Source organism: Oryctolagus cuniculus, chromosome 1, assembly GCF_051225735.1.
Source record: "Oryctolagus cuniculus isolate XC-2025 breed Fujian yellow rabbit chromosome 1, ASM5122573v1, whole genome shotgun sequence".
Classification (NCBI taxonomy): domain Eukaryota; kingdom Metazoa; phylum Chordata; class Mammalia; order Lagomorpha; family Leporidae; genus Oryctolagus; species Oryctolagus cuniculus.
In genome coordinates this window covers 97,641,096-97,662,955 of record NC_142867.1, presented here as the reverse complement: position 1 = coordinate 97,662,955, position 21,860 = coordinate 97,641,096, and the positions used below count along the sequence as shown (strand labels likewise).

General features: G+C 37.6%; 1 protein-coding gene across 8 annotated transcripts in view; it reads right to left on the bottom strand.

The window, feature by feature from the left end:
* Positions 1-21,860, bottom strand: part of GRIA4 (glutamate ionotropic receptor AMPA type subunit 4) — a 390,923-nt gene that overhangs the window by 105,635 nt on the left and 263,428 nt on the right. For all 8 annotated transcript variants that reach the window (XR_016219762.1, XM_070077585.2, XM_051819991.3 and 5 more), the window contains one exon: positions 4,358-4,542. Coding sequence is in view for 7 of the 8 variants with exons in the window: in XM_070077585.2 (XP_069933686.1) it covers positions 4,358-4,542 (185 nt within the window). In the remaining variant the exon portion in view is untranslated. The remainder of the gene's footprint in view (positions 1-4,357; positions 4,543-21,860) is intronic.

Here is a 21,860-nt window from a genome sequence, read left to right as displayed (position 1 = left end):
CCCTGCAGAAGGCAGCTTAACTACCTGTACCACGCACCGGCTGGCCCTCCATTTACATTTAAAAAATCAGTGATTAGAGACTTCTTACCCATTTCTCAGAGACTGAAAGCTGAAAACACACCTTTTTTGGTACCACAATAATTTGGGGGATATATCACCTGACTAAAGAAAGAGACAGAAGAGAAGACAAGGCATCCACTGCCAGTGTGATAATTCTGTCCCGGAGGATCAGAGTAGGGTTATTGTGAGAGGAAAGTCGGTGGACAATAAAAACATGAAGAACAAGTTGCAGAATCTTGAGTTTTTCATGATGGTGGAAAATATTTGACTAGCCACTAGCCATAGTGCCATTTTGCTCAAGTAATTTTTGATGGCAGAAAGATAGTTAAGATCAAGTTTGTGGTTGCTTTTTTGTTATTGGAGTAACAAATTGTAGTGCTTCAGTCTGAGACCTGGCTCCACCGACGTTCCATTTTCCTGCTAGTTTGCTCCCTGAGAAGCAGGTGTTGGGTCTCTGCCTCCCATTTGGGAGAACTGGGTTCAGTTTCCAGCTCCCAGGTTCCACCTGTTCTACTACTGGCTGCTATGGACATTTAGGGAGTGAACTAGTAGATGGGAGTTACGTCCCTCTAACTCTCAGATATAACTAATTAAAGAAGGTTCCCACTAGAACTCACTTATTTTGCTTTTAATGCAGCTTATTTTATTCTACCTGTATTAAGCCAGTGCAAACTGTTTCACAAGGTAACTGATGCATTGTAGAGAAAGAAAATTGAGATAAATAACACTAGTGTTCAAAATTGTCATTTATAATATCTTTCAATTAAATTCACAATTTAAATTTAAATTTAAAACGGAGACTACTAATAGTCATAAGTTCAGCAAATATTTAAAACATACTTTTTGTTTTGCTTCTTTTCAAAGTTTTTTTTATGGTAAATGAGTGGAACAAATTTACAATTGAATTTAGAAAGCCAAAAATGCGATTTGTTTGATTGTAGTTGATAGAAACAAAATGACAGTAAATATCACTCGGTAGTGCTGTTATGTTTTTATTGCCTTAAGTGGCTCAGTGGGTGTTATTTACATAATTTCTTTGTTTTTATGGGGGTAATTTAGGGTGGAAAACCAAAATACCTTACATGACATTTTCAAATACTTGTTCTTGTCCAAAGATGACATTACAATAAATGTAGTTTAAATTTTTGAATTGGCTTTTGTTCATGAACCTAGAAACGGGAAACTTTCAGAACCAGAAGAGGCACAAAGAACTCTGGGACTGCAGTGTGGTCAGACAGAACGCATGGACAGAAAACAGAAGTGACACACAGACATGACTCACTTGGTTACAGCTCTGTGTTCTTCCTTATTAGAATCAGCAGGCTGCCTGTCACAGACTGATGCTCAGCTGGTGGACTAAGACTCAGCTGTTTGTATCAAGTTAGGGTGTAGCTCGTTGTGCAGGGATTCAAATACAGAGGTATCCCCAGGCCTTAAAGTAATTTAATGTCCTGAAGCTGATGTTTTGAAATGTTTGAATGAAGCACATGGTTAACTGCTATTTTAAATGGTAATATATTTATAAGAGCTAATTAACACATGTCATAAAATAATCTGGAAAACATGCACAGAAGATGAAATGCTGTGCTAACCACAGTTGTCCATTAACATATTTTGAGGGGTGAGTGTGTGAGCTATTTCCATTATGTTTTTGCAAATTGACACAAATGAAAATGTCAGCAGAGTAATTATTTACAGCAAGCCACCATCCTAGGAATTGTGCCCATCCTTCTAAAATTTTCCAGTGCACATCCTTATCTCGAGGCCATTAACTTCATCATCTTCTGAGAGGAGGCAACGTTTTAAAAGGCATTTTTTCCCTGGTCAAGTTTAGCTAGCATTTCACTTTTTACTTTTTTTTTATTTAAAAAACTTTTATTGAAAGATAAGAATTATTCATTTTTATGGCTTCAGTGTGATACTCTGGTACACTGACACTTGTGTTTTGGTCAACACAGGCTATTTAGGTGATCCATCACTTGAACATTTATTTCTCTTTGTGATGAAGAAACTCAAAATCCTTTCTTTTCGCTGCTTTGAATTATACCTTATAATGCTGTTAGGGGCCATCACATTTCTGGCATAATTAGAACACCAGGAGTTATTCCTCCTATCTGGCCATGATTTTGTATCGATTAACCCATCTCTCCCTGTCACCTTCTCTCCTTCTACTCTTCTCAGTCTCTTCAAAAATGCTTTTGTTGATTCTCTGAAGTTGTTTTCTATTGTTGCCTTCTAAAAGAGTATGTTAGAACACAGAAGTATTGAGGTACCTGTGCAAAGTCTTCACCAAGAAATTCAACTCTTACACTTGAATGAATCAAGAGTAGACCCAAGAAACACTAAAAGTGAATGTGCTTAGAGCTTCGGGAATTGCAACACAGATAGCGTAAAAAAATCAGTGTCAGAATCGAAAGGTATTTTTTGTGGGGGTGAGATTTTATAGGACAACTGAGAAGACATTATATTCTCACAACATTGTAGACTTTGTTCCAATTTATAAAGCTTCTACCAGAGAAGTATTTTAAAGGGACAAATGTCTATTATTATTCTCAATATTACTGTACAGTCATAATAGAAAACAAAACCTTCAGAAATCAGGGAAAAGAATAGATAAGGTACACTCTCGAAATGTTCAAAAAAAATAAGTTGTCCAGCTCCCTTAGCAAGCGCTCACTTAAGGCTTATTCAGAGTTTATCCAAAGTGCCCGGGTGTGCGGATTTTCTTCTTAGAAACCAGCTAAGCCTCTGAAATGGGTCAGTGTGCTTTGGGCACTCAATTGCCTCCTCTAGACGCAGTCTTTTAAGCACAGGTGCTAAGTGGAGGGTCTTTCTGAGCCTTACTCACCCTCTGACAGGAACTTGGCAATCCAGGCGGTCCTTAGAATTGGCTGCTCTGTGGGATTCATCAGGAGTTATTTACAAAGCTCCAGTTGTTCAGGTCAAACACTCAAACCCTCAATACAGGGGCAGGAGTGGGAGGGAAGGAGAATGGGAATTGGAGCTGAAGTCACTGCATTGCTTAAGAAAGTTTTTTGCTGGAATCTATAAATACTCAATAAAAACTTCGTATTTCTTATGGTTACAACCTTACTAATTTGTGTATTCCTACAGGGATACAAAACCCGAGTGAAGTGTAGACATAATGAATATTTTCCAAAAAAAAAAAAACAAAAAAAAAAAACAAAACCGTGTATGTTTTTCTTCAGTTAAGTGTTTTCTATTATATTTAAAATTTTTCTTCTGTATAAGAATAACAGGAGGTAGACACTCTGTCATTCTCTTTTATAGTCTGACTTGAATAGACTTTAGAAACACAGCATTTTTTTTTAACTTTCATATACTGCTAATGCAGTTGAGGAAGTAAACCAGAAATCTAGGTTAGTGACTTTAGATATTAATGAAGAGTCTTGGAAATATATTCTAGTTTTTATTTTTATACATGAGTACTAAAGTCTTTATTATAAATCGTCCTCCAAATTGTTACACTTAATACTACAGATACAAATAAATATGTTGCAAGGGACAAACCACCCAAAAATTATGGCACAGTATTGTCTAGCCAGCCTAACAAATCATAGAAAAACAGGAGCAAGAACTTTCAGCACCACTAGATGGCATTCATTCACTGCAGTTTTGACTGAAGATAGTCTTTGAAAGCATTATCAAGATATGCCGGGTTAGGGGAAGGCAAATGTTATCCATTATTTGATGCTATTTTCCTATCACTTAACACAATGACAAAGCTCAGTTTTATCTTTCCCTGCCAGCTTCAAATCAAATCAGCAAATATTTATTGAAAACTTTGTTCAAGGATTCTTCCTTTGCAAGGAGGGCAAAAAACTATCTTCACTGTAGTGGTAATGCGTTTACAACATCTGGCAGAATTCCATGTCATTTTCTTTTATTTCATTGCAATCCCAATTTATGTTGCTATTTTTCATGTAGTTACTTTTCTAAATGTTGAGAAAGCACACAATACCTGAAATTTGCTAATATTTTAGTTGGTATTAATCTTTAAAATTAGTATTTCTGAAAACAGAAGCAGTTTTTCATTGTTTATACCTTAAAAATGTGTGATAAATGGTGTTCCTAACTGCATTGAGATCTAAGATCCCAAATGGCTTCTGGTGATGAAGAATTATTCACTCCTGAGATAAAGTCTGGAGTGAAAACCCCACACTTTTCACTGCAAACTAAAAGATCGGGAGAGGATATTGATGGAGACAAGTCAATCAAAGGCCAACTTTTTTGGCATATTGTATCAGTTAATAATGATGTAAAATTTTTCACTTACCTGTTCTAGTATGTTTTGAAGCCTCTCTATTTCACAGTCTATTACAAATTTCTTCTCCTGTCTTCTATCAAGTTCCTCTAAAAGTTGCCTATAGCTGACATCATTAAAATTTTCCACACATATAGCACTGACATGCCAACCATTTTGTCCTGCTTTTTCCATAATAGCTTGGAGTATTGAGTATCCTACGAGAGAAAAAAAAAAAAGAGAGTCACTAAAAATATGCTTTTACTTTCCTTTAAAGACTTATGCAAGCACTGCATCTATATCAACATTTTTATGCTCCAAAATACATGGAGAATGCTCAGATACTTAAAAACCTGAATAGTTATTTCTGAGTCATTTGCTCTTGGTTTCTTTACTTGGGGCAACAAAATCTCTTAAACTATTGATGAAATAAAGTAGCAACACCTTATCTTGTGTAAGCTCTCACAATCTCTCTATTGGAGACTATTCTACTGCTCTAGACACATTTTTGACGAGATAACCCAGAAACGAATTCCACCACCACTTGTAGTCAATAACAATTTCATAAACCCATTTTGTCGTTTTACTCACTAGCCAGAATTCATTTTGAACACAATTTTTATTCTTCCCTTGAGCAAAGCAGTGACACTTGTGGTTCAACTATGGAAGAGAAGATGTAAAAGAAATAGGACGGCCGGCGCCGCGGCTCACTAGGCTAATCCTCCGCCTAGCGGCGCCGGCACACCGGGTTCTAGTCCCGGTTGGGGCACCGGATTCTGTCCCGGTTGCCCCTCTTCCAGGCCAGCTCTCTGCTGTGGCCTGGGAGTGCAGTGGAGGATGGCCCAAGTGCTTGGGCCCTGCACCCCATGGGAGACCAGGAAAAGCACCTGGCTCCTGGCTCCTGCCATCGGATCAGCGCGGTGCGCCGGCCGCGGCGGCCATTGGAGGGTGAACCAACGGCAAAGGAAGACCTTTCTCTCTGTCTCTCTCTCTCACTGTCCACTCTGCCTGTCAAAAAAAAAAAAAAAAAAAAAAAAAGGACAATGGTACTTATGAGGATCCATTATTGTTCTTCCTTATTTGGTTATGTGGGAAGATGTACATCGGAGGGGTATTGTTTATTTAACTTCCTCTCTTGGCGGGGAAACGGTTTAGTTTGAGGGGTAAGTCATATAACCACTAGGGTAAGGCCCTGGGTACTCATACACACACTCTAGTAGAGGAGACAGACATTCAAATGAACAAACAAAATTTAGTTTTATAAAGGGTAATGATAACAGCACTCCAGGAAAAGTGTTGGCCCAAGGGAAGGCTTGGTTAAATCTGCCAGGATGGGACGAGGGAAAAGAGCACAGAGGAGAAATGAATTGCATCTTGAATGCAGAGCAGGTGTGTGCAAGCTTTCTGGAGGTGGGAGTGTTTATTAGATGAAAACAGCCTTGCACGAGAGGATGAGATGTTTCCTCCCTATTCCCACCCAGATTTCTCTGCATGTGGAGGGGAAGTCATCTGGTCTAAGCACCCAAATTAAGAAAGCAGCTGTGAACTTGGATTCCCAGAACAGGGAATAGGTCTTTACACCCTCACTGTCTTAGAAACTTCCTGCTTTCTCTAGGTCTCAGTTTTGAAAGGTAATGTGAAAGAAGGGGAAAAAAAGCATCTTTGAATCTATCAGTAGCCCGTAAAAGGACTGATTAGCATTGCAGCCTGTTACCTAGTAATTGTTTCACTTTATGGTGAGGTATAAATAAAATTTTCAAGGCTTATTTTTAAAGAATTAATACTTATTGAGTTCAATCTATAAGAGGCACCCAGTTTTTCTATCCTTTGGTTCTAGAGTTAGGATACAGAGCTAGATGGATTGAAATGGAAGATTTAAAATGAATACATAGCACTTGCATGATAAGAACATATTTATTCAGTTTTCTGGTTAATATGTGAGTCTCATGGATTCAGGGATTTTGACTTCTGGGTGTGTTTTCTATGTTACAGTTTCAAACATTCCTGATGCTAGGGTTATAACAAATGGAACTGATGAAGAGATCATATTTGAAATATAAATTACCTGATACCCCTGATACCCTGCCAAATGAAATACGTGGCAGTTGATTCATTTTTATTTAAAGGACAAAAAAATTCCCCAAAGAGAGAGAAAGAGGGCATGTTAATTTCTATATAATTATTCTGATATGTCTATTGCTCCATTTAGTCTTTAGTTTGTAATGCATGCCAGCAATTATCTTTCCAAATCTTGCCTAGATTCCCCTCTGCGCAGAAACCCAGTGCTCTTTCTCTTGTTTCCTACTCAATGAATATGTATCTTGATGGTATGAAACCTTTCTTTTTCTTTTTTTGTCCAATGATCCACTTTATCTGTTAGAGAGGCAGAGTTACAGAGAGAGTGGGAGAGAAAGAGACATCTTCCATCTTTCTGCTGGTTCACTCCTCAAATGGCTGCAAAGGCCAGGCATGGGCCAAGCCGAAGCTAGGAGACAGGAGCCTCCTCCGGGTCTCCCACGTGGGTGGCAGGGGCCCAAGGACTTGGGTCATCTTCTGCTGCTTTCCTAGGCACATTAGCAGGAATCTGGATTGGAAGTGGAACAGCCGAGACGTGAACTAGCACCCATATGAGATGCTGCTACAGGTGGCAGTGCAGCCTGCTTCACCACAACACCAGCCCCGGTATGAAAGCTTTCTTAGTGTTCCTGCCTCATTTATTTTGTTACTGGGACTTGTTCTCTGATGGTAACAGGAAAACTCCTTTTTACTAATTTTTGATACCTTTGAACGTGTTCTTATGCTCAAAGTGGATACTTTAAAATATCTATTGCTATCTTACTTTTCCTTTTTCCTCCTTTCATTTGTCATCATTCACAAATAACTCCAAGATATTTTGTTTGTTTGATTGAGTGTTGTAAAATGACAAATATGGGTCGCACTCACTGAAGTGGGCTTCCTGCTCCCTGGGATCAATTCACAACTTGGCAGTTTTCTAGACATTGCTGCTTTGTTGGCATCGAGTGGCCGTCAGGCCTCATGTCACTGTTGGGCAGCCCTGTTGTTAATCTCCTGCTGACATAACTTTACAGAATGTACAACCACAGTAGTTCTGATGAAAGTTATGTATGTTCCTACTTACCTTATGGTATTGAAAGATTTACACTAATAAAAATATAATTAAAGTCCAGCATTTCATTATTTGCTTCTGCAGATTTACAAATGATTCTATAATTGAAACAAGACAAAGCCTTAGGACACAAACTCTGTTAAATGCCAAAGGAAATTGGCCACCTAAAAAGCTCCATTAATCATAGTCAGAAATAAATGGCATCTTTTCAAAGCAGTACAAAGGACAAGCAGCTACAGTTTCAGAGTGTAGCTGAAACTTATATTCTTTACAAGCTGCATTTGATTTTAATATGCTCTTTTATTATTCATTGCAACTCAGATATGTGTGTATTATTTATTGTGTCAAGATAGCTGGGAATATATTGTAACTATCAGAAAATACTGCTGTTGAATCTATGATTATGTAACTTAGTTGTTATATAAACTAGAAAATCACAAGTCAAGTCACATTATTGCTATATCTGGCTGTGATTTGTATCTTCTAGCTATTAGAAAATTGGTAACATAACATTGGTCAAAATACGAGTGCTACAATTTTAGGTAAATATCAGATTCCTAACTGAAAATTTACTACTGTAAAGGGTATTTTAAGTCTTGCTTCTTCTCCACAAAGATGTCTAACATTTTAATTCAACATAATTTACTGAAAACCTGATACATGTGAGATTCCATAAGGTAGATCAAGAGAAACCAAAAATGATTCTTATCTTTATGTGGAATTTACTACGTAGCAGAACTGAGAGGTATCCTTATGCAAAGTTACAGCATTGCATACTATATGATTTCAAAGGAATCCAGATAAATTTTTAGAATAGAGGGGAGAGGGATATGGTACATAATAGGCTTATAATAAAAAAATCAAAACCTTTTTCATAGTTATTAAAGAATACTGTATGTTGCACATAGTTTTAAAAATGTTATATTAAATATGATATTGTCAATTCTGTTAAATAGAATCACAGGGAGGTAAGTAGTCCTAAGCTACGGAAGCCTTGCACATCAGTATCTTCCTTACCATCCAGAGAGAATGACCTATTTTGGATGAGTAGCACCTCAGAGATATTGCTGCTAATAACACACGCTGAGTTTATTCATTTATTCTATGTTCTGTTTTTCTAGAATTATTTGATTCAGCTGTCTATATACAGTACAGCAGAAAAAAAGACAGGAGAAATTTATGGCAGAGAGGAGATAGTTTCAGAAAGACAGGAGTTTTCTCTATACTACAAAAAAACTTCACTTGGATAAGCACTGCCCAGAGCCTACTGTGCGTTTCAGTGGGAAGAGGTTGGTGTAGTCAAAATGAGCAGTGTGAATGGGGTTCTGGATATGGAAGTCATATTTCAGAGGCATGAGAAATTGAGGACAAAGTAGGAAGAGATGAGAATGAGACATATCAAAGGGTATCATCAGAGTAATGGATTGTTGAGAGAAGGCACAGGGGGTAGAGAAAAATCTGACTGCTCTTTTCTATGAGGTGTAGTTGAGCTTGAAAAGGAGAAGTAACCAGAGGAGATAGCAGCAGCTTGTATTTACTAAAATTAAAGCCTCCCTCATTAGTCATTTAGGCCATATGCAGGTACCTGCTAGTACCCCATCAATTTCTGGCACAAGTGCCAGTATCGAAAACTCACGGTTTTGAGGATAAAGGTGTGTGTGCTTGGAGGTCTACTCAATGCTGCTTCTCTACCTGACTCAGAGACAGGAATACAATTCTGCAATCCTCACCGCATTTAATGACACCACGCTGCAACCGTGGAGCAGATTTAGTAACCATTTAGTTTGGATTCTTTCCAAAGCAGCTTAGTACTGAAATAACATGTTCAAAGGCCGTACTCTGGACTCCAAGGTCTCAGCTCACAGAAGGAGTAGCCAGAGTTGTAGTTTGGTTAAATTATCTGCAGCTGTGACTGTAGCATTTATTTATGCTGTAGTTTAAGAAGGGCATGGTAAAAAACAGTAAAAATTTCCCCACTTACACAGTTTGAAGCTATAATCATACATGTACATCTGAGATAAGATGCAATATCCTGCATTTTCCTTTTCTACAAAAACCCAAGAACACAAATTGAAAATCTGTCTTCAAAGATGGATTGAAAATGACCCTTTTCAACAAGGTAGTAATTCTGGGTCCCAGGTTTTTCCAAAGGCCTCTTATGTTTTTGGAAAATAACATTTATTGTCTCTGACTCCTACATTAGAGTGTTCCTACTTAGTTCAGAGGATGCCTTACAACCTGTAAAGTTGAAGCACTGTAGAGGAATCAGAAAGTTGTTTTCTACTATGAATTCTTTTCATCCACAGCAATGGAATTTTCGTGTTGGCATGTGGATCATCAGAGTAAACACATTTCCTGACCCCTCTTTTAGCCAGAAATGGCTCTGTGAATGTATTTTGAACAACAGGGTATGGGTAGAAGTGCCTAGTGGAAGTTTCAGAACACTCTCCTCGACAGACTGTATGACGGTGCTTTTTATCCCGCCTACCTGAGCCTTTATCTTGCAGCCTAAATCGGAATGCCGCCCCCTCTCTGTTCATAGTCAAGGCTGTGAGTAATGGAATGACTGGACAGATGGAACTTGGGCCTCTGCCTTATTGAAATAATTTTTTTTTTTAAAGAAAAGAAGTGGGGACTTCACTGCACAGAAAGGGACTTGGATTGTGATGTGGTTCTCAGAGGATGGAGAGGGCTTGAGGGATAGAGAAGGAAGGAGCTACTGCATTACAAGGCAAGGGCACAGAGGCAGAAAACTGGAGGAATGCTTAGATTAGTAGTAGTTGATAGTTAATAGACATGTGAGTTAATAGACTAGTTTGCTGGCACAGTGGATTCCCAAGTTACATTATGTTCTACTAGCATTTTAAAATACAATTGGATCTCAGAACAGCCCTGTGAAGTAGGTACTATCCTCACTATGGAGGTGAAGGTGTGTATATAACTTCTATTAACTCACAACCCCACTAAGTGGCAGAATTGTGAATTGAACTCAGGTCTTCCATTCTCAAGCTGAGAGACTTTTCACTGTACTTTCACAGGGAGAGCAGGTAGGATTAGCAGGGAAGGGTGAGGCTGTGTTGTAAAGGTTTTAAAATGATAGGTATGAACCCTTCTTTCCTTATTTTCTTCTCCCTGCCCTGCCCTGCCCTTCCTCCTTCCCTTCCTCCTTCCTTCCCTCCCTCCTGTTTCTTTCCTTCTCTCTCTCTCTGTCTCACACACACACACAATCTTATAATCTGTGCTATCTTAAAATTTATTAAGAATCTGACCCTTTCTCTCTTCTTCCTCTGCCTCCACCTAGGTCCAGTCCTCTTCCCAGAATTACTGCAGTAGCCTCTGCATGGGTTTCCTTGCTCTGCCTTTGTTCTCTCCACACTATGCATAGCAGAACTTCAAAAATGAAACTTAAAAAAAAAAAAAAAAACAAGCCAGATCACACCAATTATTAGTGAAAATTCTCCAATTGCTTCTCTACATTGGCCTACAAGTCTCCACATCTCTGGCCATCTCTCTTTCTCTCTGATGCTCAAAAATCATGAACAAATTGACCAATTTTCTAGGTGTGCTCTTGCCTCAGGCACCCCACTGGAGTGCTGTTACCAAGATGGGTCTACAGGATTTACCCTTTCACTTCCTTTAGGGTTTCAGTAACACTATCCGAGGCTAAGTGATTTTTTTTTTGACAGGCAGAGTGGACAGTGAGAGAGAGAGAGAGAGAGAAAGGTCTTCCTTTTTCCGTTGGTTCATCCCCCAGTGGCTGGCGCACCACGCTGATCCGAAGCCAGGAGCCAGGTGCTTCTCCTGGTCTCCCACGCAGGTGCAGGGCCCAAGGACTTGAGCCATCCTCCACTGCACTCCCAGGCCACAGCAGAGAGCTGGCCTGGAAGAGGAGCAACCGGGACAGAATCCAGCACTCCTACCAGGACTAGAGCCCGGGATGCCGGCGCCTCAGGTGGAGGATTAGCCTATTGAGCCACAGTGCCGGCCGGCTAAGTGATCTAACATGTCAACTCCTTCATCCTGAGAACACCTGCCACCATCTAACATATGCTGTATTTTACTCACTTATTTTGTTTACTGTCCATCTTCCCTACTTGAAAGTAAATTTGCTCAGTTACAGACTTGTTTTGTACACTGCCTAGAAGAATACATGGCATCTAGAAGATGCAGTACTTTTGAATACATAATAAATAATTAAATGTTGATAATAGTGAAACATTGGAAGATTTCCAGCAGGAAAGACACAAATTTATAAATCTGCTATTATATGTTAGCCTGTTATAGTATAAATTACCAGTGAGAGTGGAAAGAGTAAGAAGAAGCAGAATCCAAATAAGAAGCTACTAAAATTCACACAGGTTTAATGGAATGATTCCTCTCATCTAGACTAATTACAAAAAAGGGAAAGAAAGGGTCATTTTCTTGCTTTTTACAAAATTCTACACTTATTCCCTCTTTCTGTATTTATCCATATAAAAAGGAAAACATTTTTCATTGTGTCAGGTGGCACCATATGAAATTACCATTTCTGTTGGTCAAAACTAGTCAAATATCATCAATGTCTTATGGTTTAACTGATAGTTTCAGAATTAATGATAAATAATATTAAACAGTAATAAAGTGACTTAAAATGTCTTAATTTATGATTTATACATTTAGGCCCTAAGAGAACATGGCAGGTAAATGCAAAAACTCCCAAACTGTGCATAGGGAAATTCTGAATGGAGGAGCCAAGAGCCATGCACATCTCAGCAGGGATATCTTATAGTATCCTTGAATGTCATTCTGCAGTTTTCATTATCAATAGATGTTCATAGCAGCCATCCCCAGTCACTAGAAAAGCTAAAATAAACTTCAAAAAAAGAGTCAGAATTAAAGTAGATGTAAAATCCATTTCAGAAAGATCTCCATTCTAAATGATTAAAACAGAAATATTTTTGGTTCATAAAGACAAATCCTGAGCTAAGCCTGAACTGGTGGCTCATTGTTTGAAGATACAAGATAGCCAGTGATTTCCATCAAATTCTGTTTCTTAAAAGACCAATTAATTTATTCTACCCTATGTTGAAACTCGAGTCCAACAGATCTCATTAATGAATCATGAAAGCACCCACTAGCAACAAGCCACAGAAGTGTTACACAACATATTAAATATCAGTTTTCTATATTCACATTCCAAGCTGTGTACTGTAAATAATATTAATTTGTATCTGGCTTTTATACACAAAACCAAACCACTCATTTTGGCTGATTTGAAAGTGATGTTTTAAAATGTTACTTTTGTTTTTTTCTTTGGAGCAGGAGGAGCAGTGCATAATTTTTCCTGATGATTCTGGTGAAAGGATTTGCATACAATTACAGAGACAATTTCTGTTCCTAGCAGGAAAAAATACAGGATGAAGTAAGTATTCACCATATGATTAGCCTAATTTTTATATCCTACTGAGGCTAGCTCAGTTCCAACCAGTCATTGTAAACTGTGTCAGTGACTGAGAGTGAATGCATTTGATTACTCACTATTAAATCTCTTTAGTGAGGAAATGACACTGAGGTGGCCATCTAAATACAGAGTGATTTCTTGAGCAGCATGCCAGGTGACAAATGATGGCTTCAGTGGTAGACTCAGCTGTTTTCAACTGCAAATGTTGTGTTTCTCATTTTCAGCTCTGTGGTTCTAAGGCAGGTTATTTGAATTCCTTAACTTTCCACTTTTAACCTTCTATTTAATGAAGGTGATTATTACAGGATTTTAATCAGTCATGATACCTTTTTCCATAGCTGCTAATAAAAATCAGCTTCATTCCCCATAGCTAAGAGACTCTAGGGGGTTACTATCTATTTGAAGGGGGACTTCATACATTTCTTGGGAGAATCACAACATATAACTTTGTATCCTCCTCTCCACCCTGCACCCCACCCCCCCACCCAAACAAAGGACTGGGTTGGGTATGGTGGCACAGTAGATTGAGCTGGGATACCTGCCTCGAAGACTGAAGTGTCTGGTTTCGAGTTCTACCTCTGCTTTCAATCCAGCTTCCTGCTAATGCACCTGTGAGGCAGAAGATTATGGCCCACTATTTGGGTTCCTGTTACCCCATGGGAGACATGGATAGAGTTCCTGGCTCCTGGCTTCAGCCTGGCCCAGACCCAGCTGTTGGCATTTTTGTGAGTGGTCCAGCTGATGGAGATATCTCCCTCTCCCACTTCCTCTCTCTCTGTCAGTCTGTCTTTAAAATCAACCAATCAATCGATCAATGTTCACCAAAAGAAATCCAAAGCCTAGCTTTTATTCCTGAATGCTGTATTTGGATATTAGACATTCCCTCACTTAGAAACCCAAAAGATAATCTCAGATTTGTCGCTATCCTCCACTCTAGTCCCAGTCCAGTGCTGATTATTTCTTCCTAAATATATTTAAGATATTTGTGAACAAGTCCCTACTTATCAGATTTTTCAATTTTCTTTCACTGAATACTTACTGAGTGTTGACTGTATGTCAGAAACAGCTCTAAGGGCTGCACATATAGAAACAGATCAGTGAGAGGTGCATACGTGCATGAAGCCCATACACCACTGGCTGAGGCAGACAATAGCAAACATACAAGCACTTAGAGTACCAGGAGCAGTAGGGATAAGTGCTACGACAATAAAATAAAGGAAAGAAGAGATAGAAATGACTGGGGTGGTGGCGGGAGAGAGGTCTTTATCTTCCCAAACCAATATCTTCTGTCTTTCTTGGATGTGAATCTGTCAACTCTCACCAACACGTGGTATCTCTTTGGAGAAAACAGATTCTTTCGTGCCTTCAATGACTTGCAATGGCTGCTTCCGGTGCTAAGAAAGTCTGTATTCTCCACACTCACTGGCAATGTCTTTGATTAAACCTCAGTTTGAGCCTACTTTAGGAGCTTTCTCTGACCTCTACCTTGCTGAATGTTTGTTTTTCTTTTATGTTTCCCTTGCTGTTTGTACAGTGATTACAGCTCATGCTACCCTAATTAACATAATTATTTATGATGTAAGTCCTATATGGTACATTTGAAAGTGCTAGGTAAACAGTGGGCCAGTGTGGGTCTTGAGGATGTTCAGTTATAACAATTGTAATCACCTGTCCAGTTCCTTTCAAGTATGAGACTAGCTCTTTTTCATTTTCATTTCCCTACAAATACGAGAAAGGATAAGACCAATAACAGTCAATTAGAGCAAACTGAATGACAAAGGTAAAAGTCCTTCTTTTTTATATACTCCCATCTGATCAAGCTTGATAATAATAACAAAATAGTGAACAAAAATTTATTTAAGAAGGCCTGCTTATTCCATGGCTGATACAGTAAGTGCTTTGTGGGCATGTTACTTTTGTTATCTTCATTTTATATAGGAAAATGGATGATAGAGAAGATAAATTCTTGTTCAAGATCACTTAGCTATTAATTGGTAGAGCCACCTTCTGCCTTTTTTTTTTTTTCCATTCTCCTCTACAGTGTGGTCTATGATACAATGAAAACTCAGTTCCATTCTGTTGGGGTTAATTATATTCCCATGCTACGGGCTCGTTTTTGACCCAGGAACGTCTCTAGCCATGGTGCACTCCTGACTAAGTGCTATGGCTTTGGCTCTTCACATTGTGGATATGGTTTCTGCTTTCACTTGAAGTTCACAGGGAAGCAAAGTCCCCTCCCCAGCCTGTCTGGCAGGTCTGGCCTGACTGTTACAACCTCTGCAAAGATTACAATAATGAACAAAGTTTCTTTCTTCAGGACAGCCTGTGAATTCTGCCCTGTGGTCCAGTTAGTTAATGATGTTGCCCCTGGCAGGTTCAGGAGCATCACCTGCCTTCTCTCTGAAAGGACATCAAACATTAAATTGTAGAATTAGGTCAACTTCGCTCAAAAAGCTTTTGAGTTACTACTTAGATCTATCTATATACTTGCCCAACTTCTTTTTTTAAAAACTCACAAAACTCCATAGGACTATTTCATAAATTAAACTGAATCACAATGTGGAATGACTTTTGTTAATGAAGGGATTAATCAAGGCACATTTTCTGAACAGGCATTATGATAGTAAATTTAAAAAGTACTTGTAATTTTAATTGGAATAAATTTGACAAAATTTTAATGGATATAAAACATTTGGTCATGATTTTGTTAAGTGTAACAAACTTGAGTTAAGTATTATCAGGATGAAAAGTCAAATCAAGCAGTTTTTTTTTTTTTTTATTAAAAAGGTACCATGTGTCAATGAGTCAGTAAGTTCAGGTATGTTTTACTTTCTGAATCAACAATCTATGCTATGCATCTTGGGTATCTTAGCCGAAATTCACTGACATTTTCAAGGTTCATTTGGATGAAACCAACACATCATCATCAAATTAATTATGAATATGGGTATTACATATGGGCAAACATTGTTATGATCTCTCTAAAACTACTAAGTTTATTGAAGCAGCATCCTTTAGAACACAGGAAAAATACAGAATGGTTTATTAGATTCAAATCTTTTTAGAAACTTCGGGTTTGTTTGTTTGTTTGTTTGTTTTTAAAACATTTTCTTCCCCCAGAAACCTTTTATTTAAGGAACATAAACTTCATGTATTTCATAATAAAACTTTAGGAATACAGTGATTCTTTCATCCTACCTATCCTCCCACTCCTCTTTTCCCCTCTCTCCTATTCCCATTCTTATTTTTTACTAAGATCTATTTTCAATTAACTTTATACTCATATGATTAACTCTATACTAAGTAAAGACTCTACAAATAGTATGGGGAAAAAACTGTTCCACACTGACCCATGAATTCCAGTATGAAGAATGAAGATTTGTTTGTAGCACTGATTACGACCTGAAGTTTAGGATATTACTGTCTATTATATATCTTTGGTAGTCAAGGTTATAGAAGAAATCATCAGTACTCTATGAAGTTCTGTTTGTGCTTAATTGTTCTGTGACAGCTACTTCCAAGTCTACACAGCTGCACTCTGCTTATTTGGGGTTTGTACACTGGTCCTGCCTCATTTGTTCCATCTACATACAGTAAAAGCTACTTTGGCTGTGCTGCTCATGCTAATCTGTTTAAACAGGTAGTCCAGCTTCAATGCCAAATTAACTACTCAAAACTGACTCCTCAATTAGCTATTCATTTTACAAAAGGCAAACATATAAAACCATAGACTTATTGTTATGCCAGTGATAGTCACTCAGAGGGGATTCTCAGTGTCTTCTTAGGAACTGTGCTGGAACTGCTCATCTAGATCCATTTTTCATTTGCTCCACCTGTCTTGTGTTGAGGTACAGGATATTGATCAGTATGGCCTGCACTCCTGATTTTGGGATTTCAGTTAAATTGATGAAGAGAAGTCATGTGTAGCATATCATAGGGACCAGAATGAAATCCATATGTTATTTCCATGATTGTTTTCCAGACAAGTCAATGTAGGGGTGGCTGCATCCCTTAAATAAAGGCCACAGTCTCTGCTATTCAGCCTTTTTCATCTAGCTACCCTCTGTACAACCACATGCTCTCCTTCCTTGCCTTGTCAGGCTCATGGTGGTAAAGGCTTCCTGGGGTTGCTGCTGCTTGGTTAAGAACATCCATCCTTTTGGGATTGATATCTCTAAGCTCTGCCTGCACCTCTTTAAGAAATTCCATTAGTAAGCACTTCTGGATTACCTACTTAGAGGACACCATTTGTTCTCATCAGGGTAGCAAACTTAGTGAAGTGTCTTATAGTCCAAAGCAGGACACATTTGGTAGGAAGAATACATAAGTACAATTTTTCTATGCATCCTATTATAGTCTCACTTTTATGTACATTCCAAGAGTTGCAGAAATAACATAATTTTTATCATGCTTTCATTTCTTTCTGGGATCAGAAAATGATTATGCTCTAACCTTATCTTCTCAGACATCCTCTCTCTACATAAGCTACATTTTAATATTACCTCAAACATAAGAATAAACATGAATCATCATGTTGTTTACCTGAATATATACAGTCTTTATTTATCAATTAAATATTTTTAATTAAGTAAACTCTAGCACAGTAGTAAAGAGTTGCATTCTTTCCCTTTGTCTTTTAAGAGTAGATTTAATGATCTAATATTCATTTCATAATAAATAATAAGCAATCTTTTCCATTATGCTATTGATATATCATTTTACTGAACTAGACATGGCCAGGAAACACAAAGGCACTGCCAGCCAACTGCTGCCATAATTAATAGCTTAATTGACACAAAATATGTCAAAATTAAAATTACTTTTTGGTGAGCATCATTGCAAATTAAATTAGTTAATTATAAAAAATCTACCTAGCAAATATTCTGATTAAATTCCAGAGAGTATACTTTTCAGTTCCTGCAAGTAGGTAGTCCACACCAGATGTTTACCTAGTATCCAAACAGATATTCCATAAAGGCACCCAAAAGGAATTGTCAGAGGTTCAAATGGGTAGTTTTAATGCCTGTTATTAACTTTTCAAATCTAAATATTATTCCATTATAATGTAGGACATTAGGGTCACAATCAAGCAATTATATAAATGTTTGATCTAATAGATCCAAAGTTATTTTGTGGGAAAAGTTCTGGTTTGTCTAAAAATAATTTTTCACAAAGAGGTGAGAACAAGTTTTCTATAAGTTTTTTCACAGTCAAAATAAAATGTCTTACCCTGCCACCTCACCATCTGGTTGATGTGGATTTTGATTCAGTAGGTAATTTTAAAAAAATCAGTGTCTTTTTTTTATTTAGTAAATATAAATTTCAAAGTACAGTTTATGGATTACAATGGCTCCCTCCCCCCATAATTTCCCTCTCACTCGCACCCCTCCCATCTCCCGCTCCCTCTCCCATTCCATTCACATCAAGATTCATTTTCAATTCTCTTTATATACAGAAGATCAATTTAGTATATATTAAGTAAAGATTTCATCAGTTTGCACCCACACAGAAACACAAAGTGCAAAATACTGTTTCAGTACTAGTTATAGCATTACTTCACATTGGACAACACATTAAGGACAGATCCCACATGAGAAGTAAGTACACAGTGACTCCTGTTGTTGACTTAACAAATTGACACTCTTGTTTATGGCGTCAGTAATCTCCCTAGGCTCTAGTCATGAGTTGCCAAGGCTATGGAAGCCTTTTGAGTTCGCTGACTTTGATCTTATTCTGACAGGGTCATAGTCAAAGTGGAAGTTCTCTCCTCCCTTCAGAGAAAGGTACCTCCTTCTTTGATGGCCCTGTTCTTTCTACTGGGATCTCACTCGCAGAGATTTTTTTTCATTTAGGTCTTTTTTTTTTTTCTTCCCAGAGTGTCTTGGCTTTCCATGCTTAAAATACTCTCATGGGCTCTTCAGCCAGATCTGAATGCCTTAAGGGCTGATTCTGAGGCCTGAGTGCTGTTTAGGACATCTGCCATTCTATGAGTCTGCTGTGTATCCTGCTTCCCATGATAGATCGTTCTCTCCCTTTTTTATTCTATCAGTGAGTATTAGCAGACACTAGTCTTGTTTGTGTGATCCCTTTGACTCTTAGACCTATCAGTGTGATCAATTGTGAACTGAAATTGATCACTTGGACTGGTGAGATGGCATTGGTACATGCCACCTTGATGGGATTGTATTGGAATCCCCTGGCACTCCACCATTTGCAGCAAGTCCGATTGAGCATGTCCCAAATTGTACATCTCCTCCCTCTCTTATTCCCTCTCTTATATTTAACAGGGATCACTTTTCAGTTAAAATTTAAACACATAAGAATAATTGTGTGTTAATTACAGAGTTCAACCAATAGTACTAGAACAAAACAAAAAAATACTAAAATGGATAAAGTATTACATTGTACATCAACAGGAGAAGAGCTGATCAAGTCACTGTTTCTCATAGTGTCCATTTCACTTCAACAGGTTTCCCCTTTGGTGCAAAAAATCAGCGTCTTAAGCCCTCATTAATATACCATTAAATTACATGTTATCTTAATTTCAAGTGGTGACAGAGAAACTAGTCATGGAATATGTTTCCCCTTTAGTTGTGCACATGTATTACACACTTGCCTGTGCCTAAGTTGAGTCATTAGATGGCAGAATCTGATTTCACCATTAATTTACAAATACATATAATAATTTACAATTAATGATCAGTTATTTTTCTGTTTTTCTTTGACAAATGAAAAATTAGTATTTCTTTAAGAAGGAATTGCAAGAACCATACTTACTATTTAATGAGTGCTTACTATGTACTATGCTAAGGGTTTCCCATGGATGGTTCTCATTTTTTTTAAACTCTACAGGATAAGCATTGAAACATTTATTAATTTTAACAGACATAAAATTCTACAGTGGTGCTCAATACATGTATACACTGTGTAATATCAAATAAGGGTAAATATTTGCATTTCCTCTAGTATCTAACATTTATTTATGTAAAAATATTCAAAATCCTATATTCTGATTTTTAAAGCACAGAAATAATCTATACATTAACTTTACCTATAGTAACCCTAGTGTATAATAGTACTCCAGAACTCCTTAGTCTTAGTAGCTATAACTTAGTACCCATTAATCAACCTTTACCCACCTCTCCCTGTCCACTTCCCTCCATAGTCTCTGGAAAATACAGACTTGTAATTTCTATGAAGTTTTCTTTCTTTCTTTTTTTAGAATCTACTTATGAATGAGACCATGTTACTGTCTCTTTGTTCTTGGCTTTTTCTTTTTTTCATTTAAATAATGGCCTTCAGTTTCACTTATGTTGCTTCAAATGACAAGATTTCAACCATTTTTAGTGGATAAGCAGTATGCCGTTTGTATACGTGCCACATGTTCTTTACTTGTTCATCAGCGGATAGACACATGGGTAGCTTTCATTTCTTGGCTATTATGAATAGTGTGGCAATAAATGTGGGAGTGACAGACTGATTTTCTTTGGATATATATCCAATAGTGGGATTGCTGGATTATATAGTAGTTCTATTTTCAGTTTTTTGAGGTACTGTCACACTGTTTTCTACATGGTTATGCTAATTCACATTCCCACAGTACACAAGTGTTATCCTCATCAACTCTTGCTCTCTTTTGTCTTTTTGACAATAACCACTCTAACCAGAGTGAACTAACATCTCATTGTAATTCTGATTTACATTTCCTCAATGATTATTGATGCTGAGCATTTTTCATGTACCTGTTGGTGGGGTAGTTAATTTCATCATACTTTTTTCATATAGAAAAGCATAAACTTGCAAACTGAGTGGGAGATTGCATTTTCTAAAACAGCTACAACAAAATCTCCCTTTCTACTTACCCTTCATCATGCATTGACCCTCCTCCCACTGTGGAGGTCAAGAGTCTAGGCAGGCTAGTGACTACTGAGAAGTGATGCTATGTGATGTCCAAGGCTAGATCATAATAGCCAATATGGCATTTTCCTGTTCCTTTTAGGATGATTGGTTTTGGAACTGAATACTATAGTATAAGGAAGCTTAAGCAGACAGAGCAAAGGATACTTGTTAGTGTTAATAGCTGGCAATCTGTGAAACTCCAGCTGATAGTTATGATCAACCTCTAGACACATACATGAGAATTCCTTGAGATCATTCAGCCTTAATAACATCTTACCGAAATTTTATGAGAAACTCTTGAGTGAGCTAAGCCAACTCACTTTCAGAATCATGGGAGGTGGTAACAAAGTGATGACTATTGTTTAAAGCAATAAATATGAGCACGAATATTTTAAAGCAATGTGTTCAGAACACTGTCCAAAGCCACACAGCTAGTAAGCTGAACCTGGAGATGGGCATAGGTAGTCCTATTCCACAACCTACACTTCCACTAAACCCTACTGTATCCTACTTACTGTCCTCTAGATACAGTAGGATGTATACAGGTTTATATGCATAAGTGCTTAGAATAATGTTAGTGTGTTTATGCTTGTGTGCATGGGTATGTATGCAACAGTAGTAGCAGTAGTAACAGTAGCAGTATCAGAAGCAGAAGTATATATAAATAGTGGCATTAGCAGTGGTAGTACAAGTGGTCATAGTAGCATCAGTAGTAGTATTAATAGTAGAAGCAAAATCAATAGTTGTAATAAAAATAGAATTACAGCAGTAGCAGCTCCAACAGTTCTACTAACTTTAGCCATAGTATTAATATCATAGCTGCAGCTGTAATAGTATTAGCAGTTATAGCAGCAGATACAGTATTAATAGTAGCAACAACAGCAGTATTAATAATCATAATGACATTAGTAATAGTATTAATAGTAGAAGCAGAAGTAGTATTAATAGTCATAGTAAGAGCAGCAGTGGTATTAATAGTAATAGCAACAGTACTAGTAGCAGTAACTGATAGCATCAATAGTAATAAAAGTAGTATTCTCTAGATAGTACCAAAGTGTACATTCTTTAAA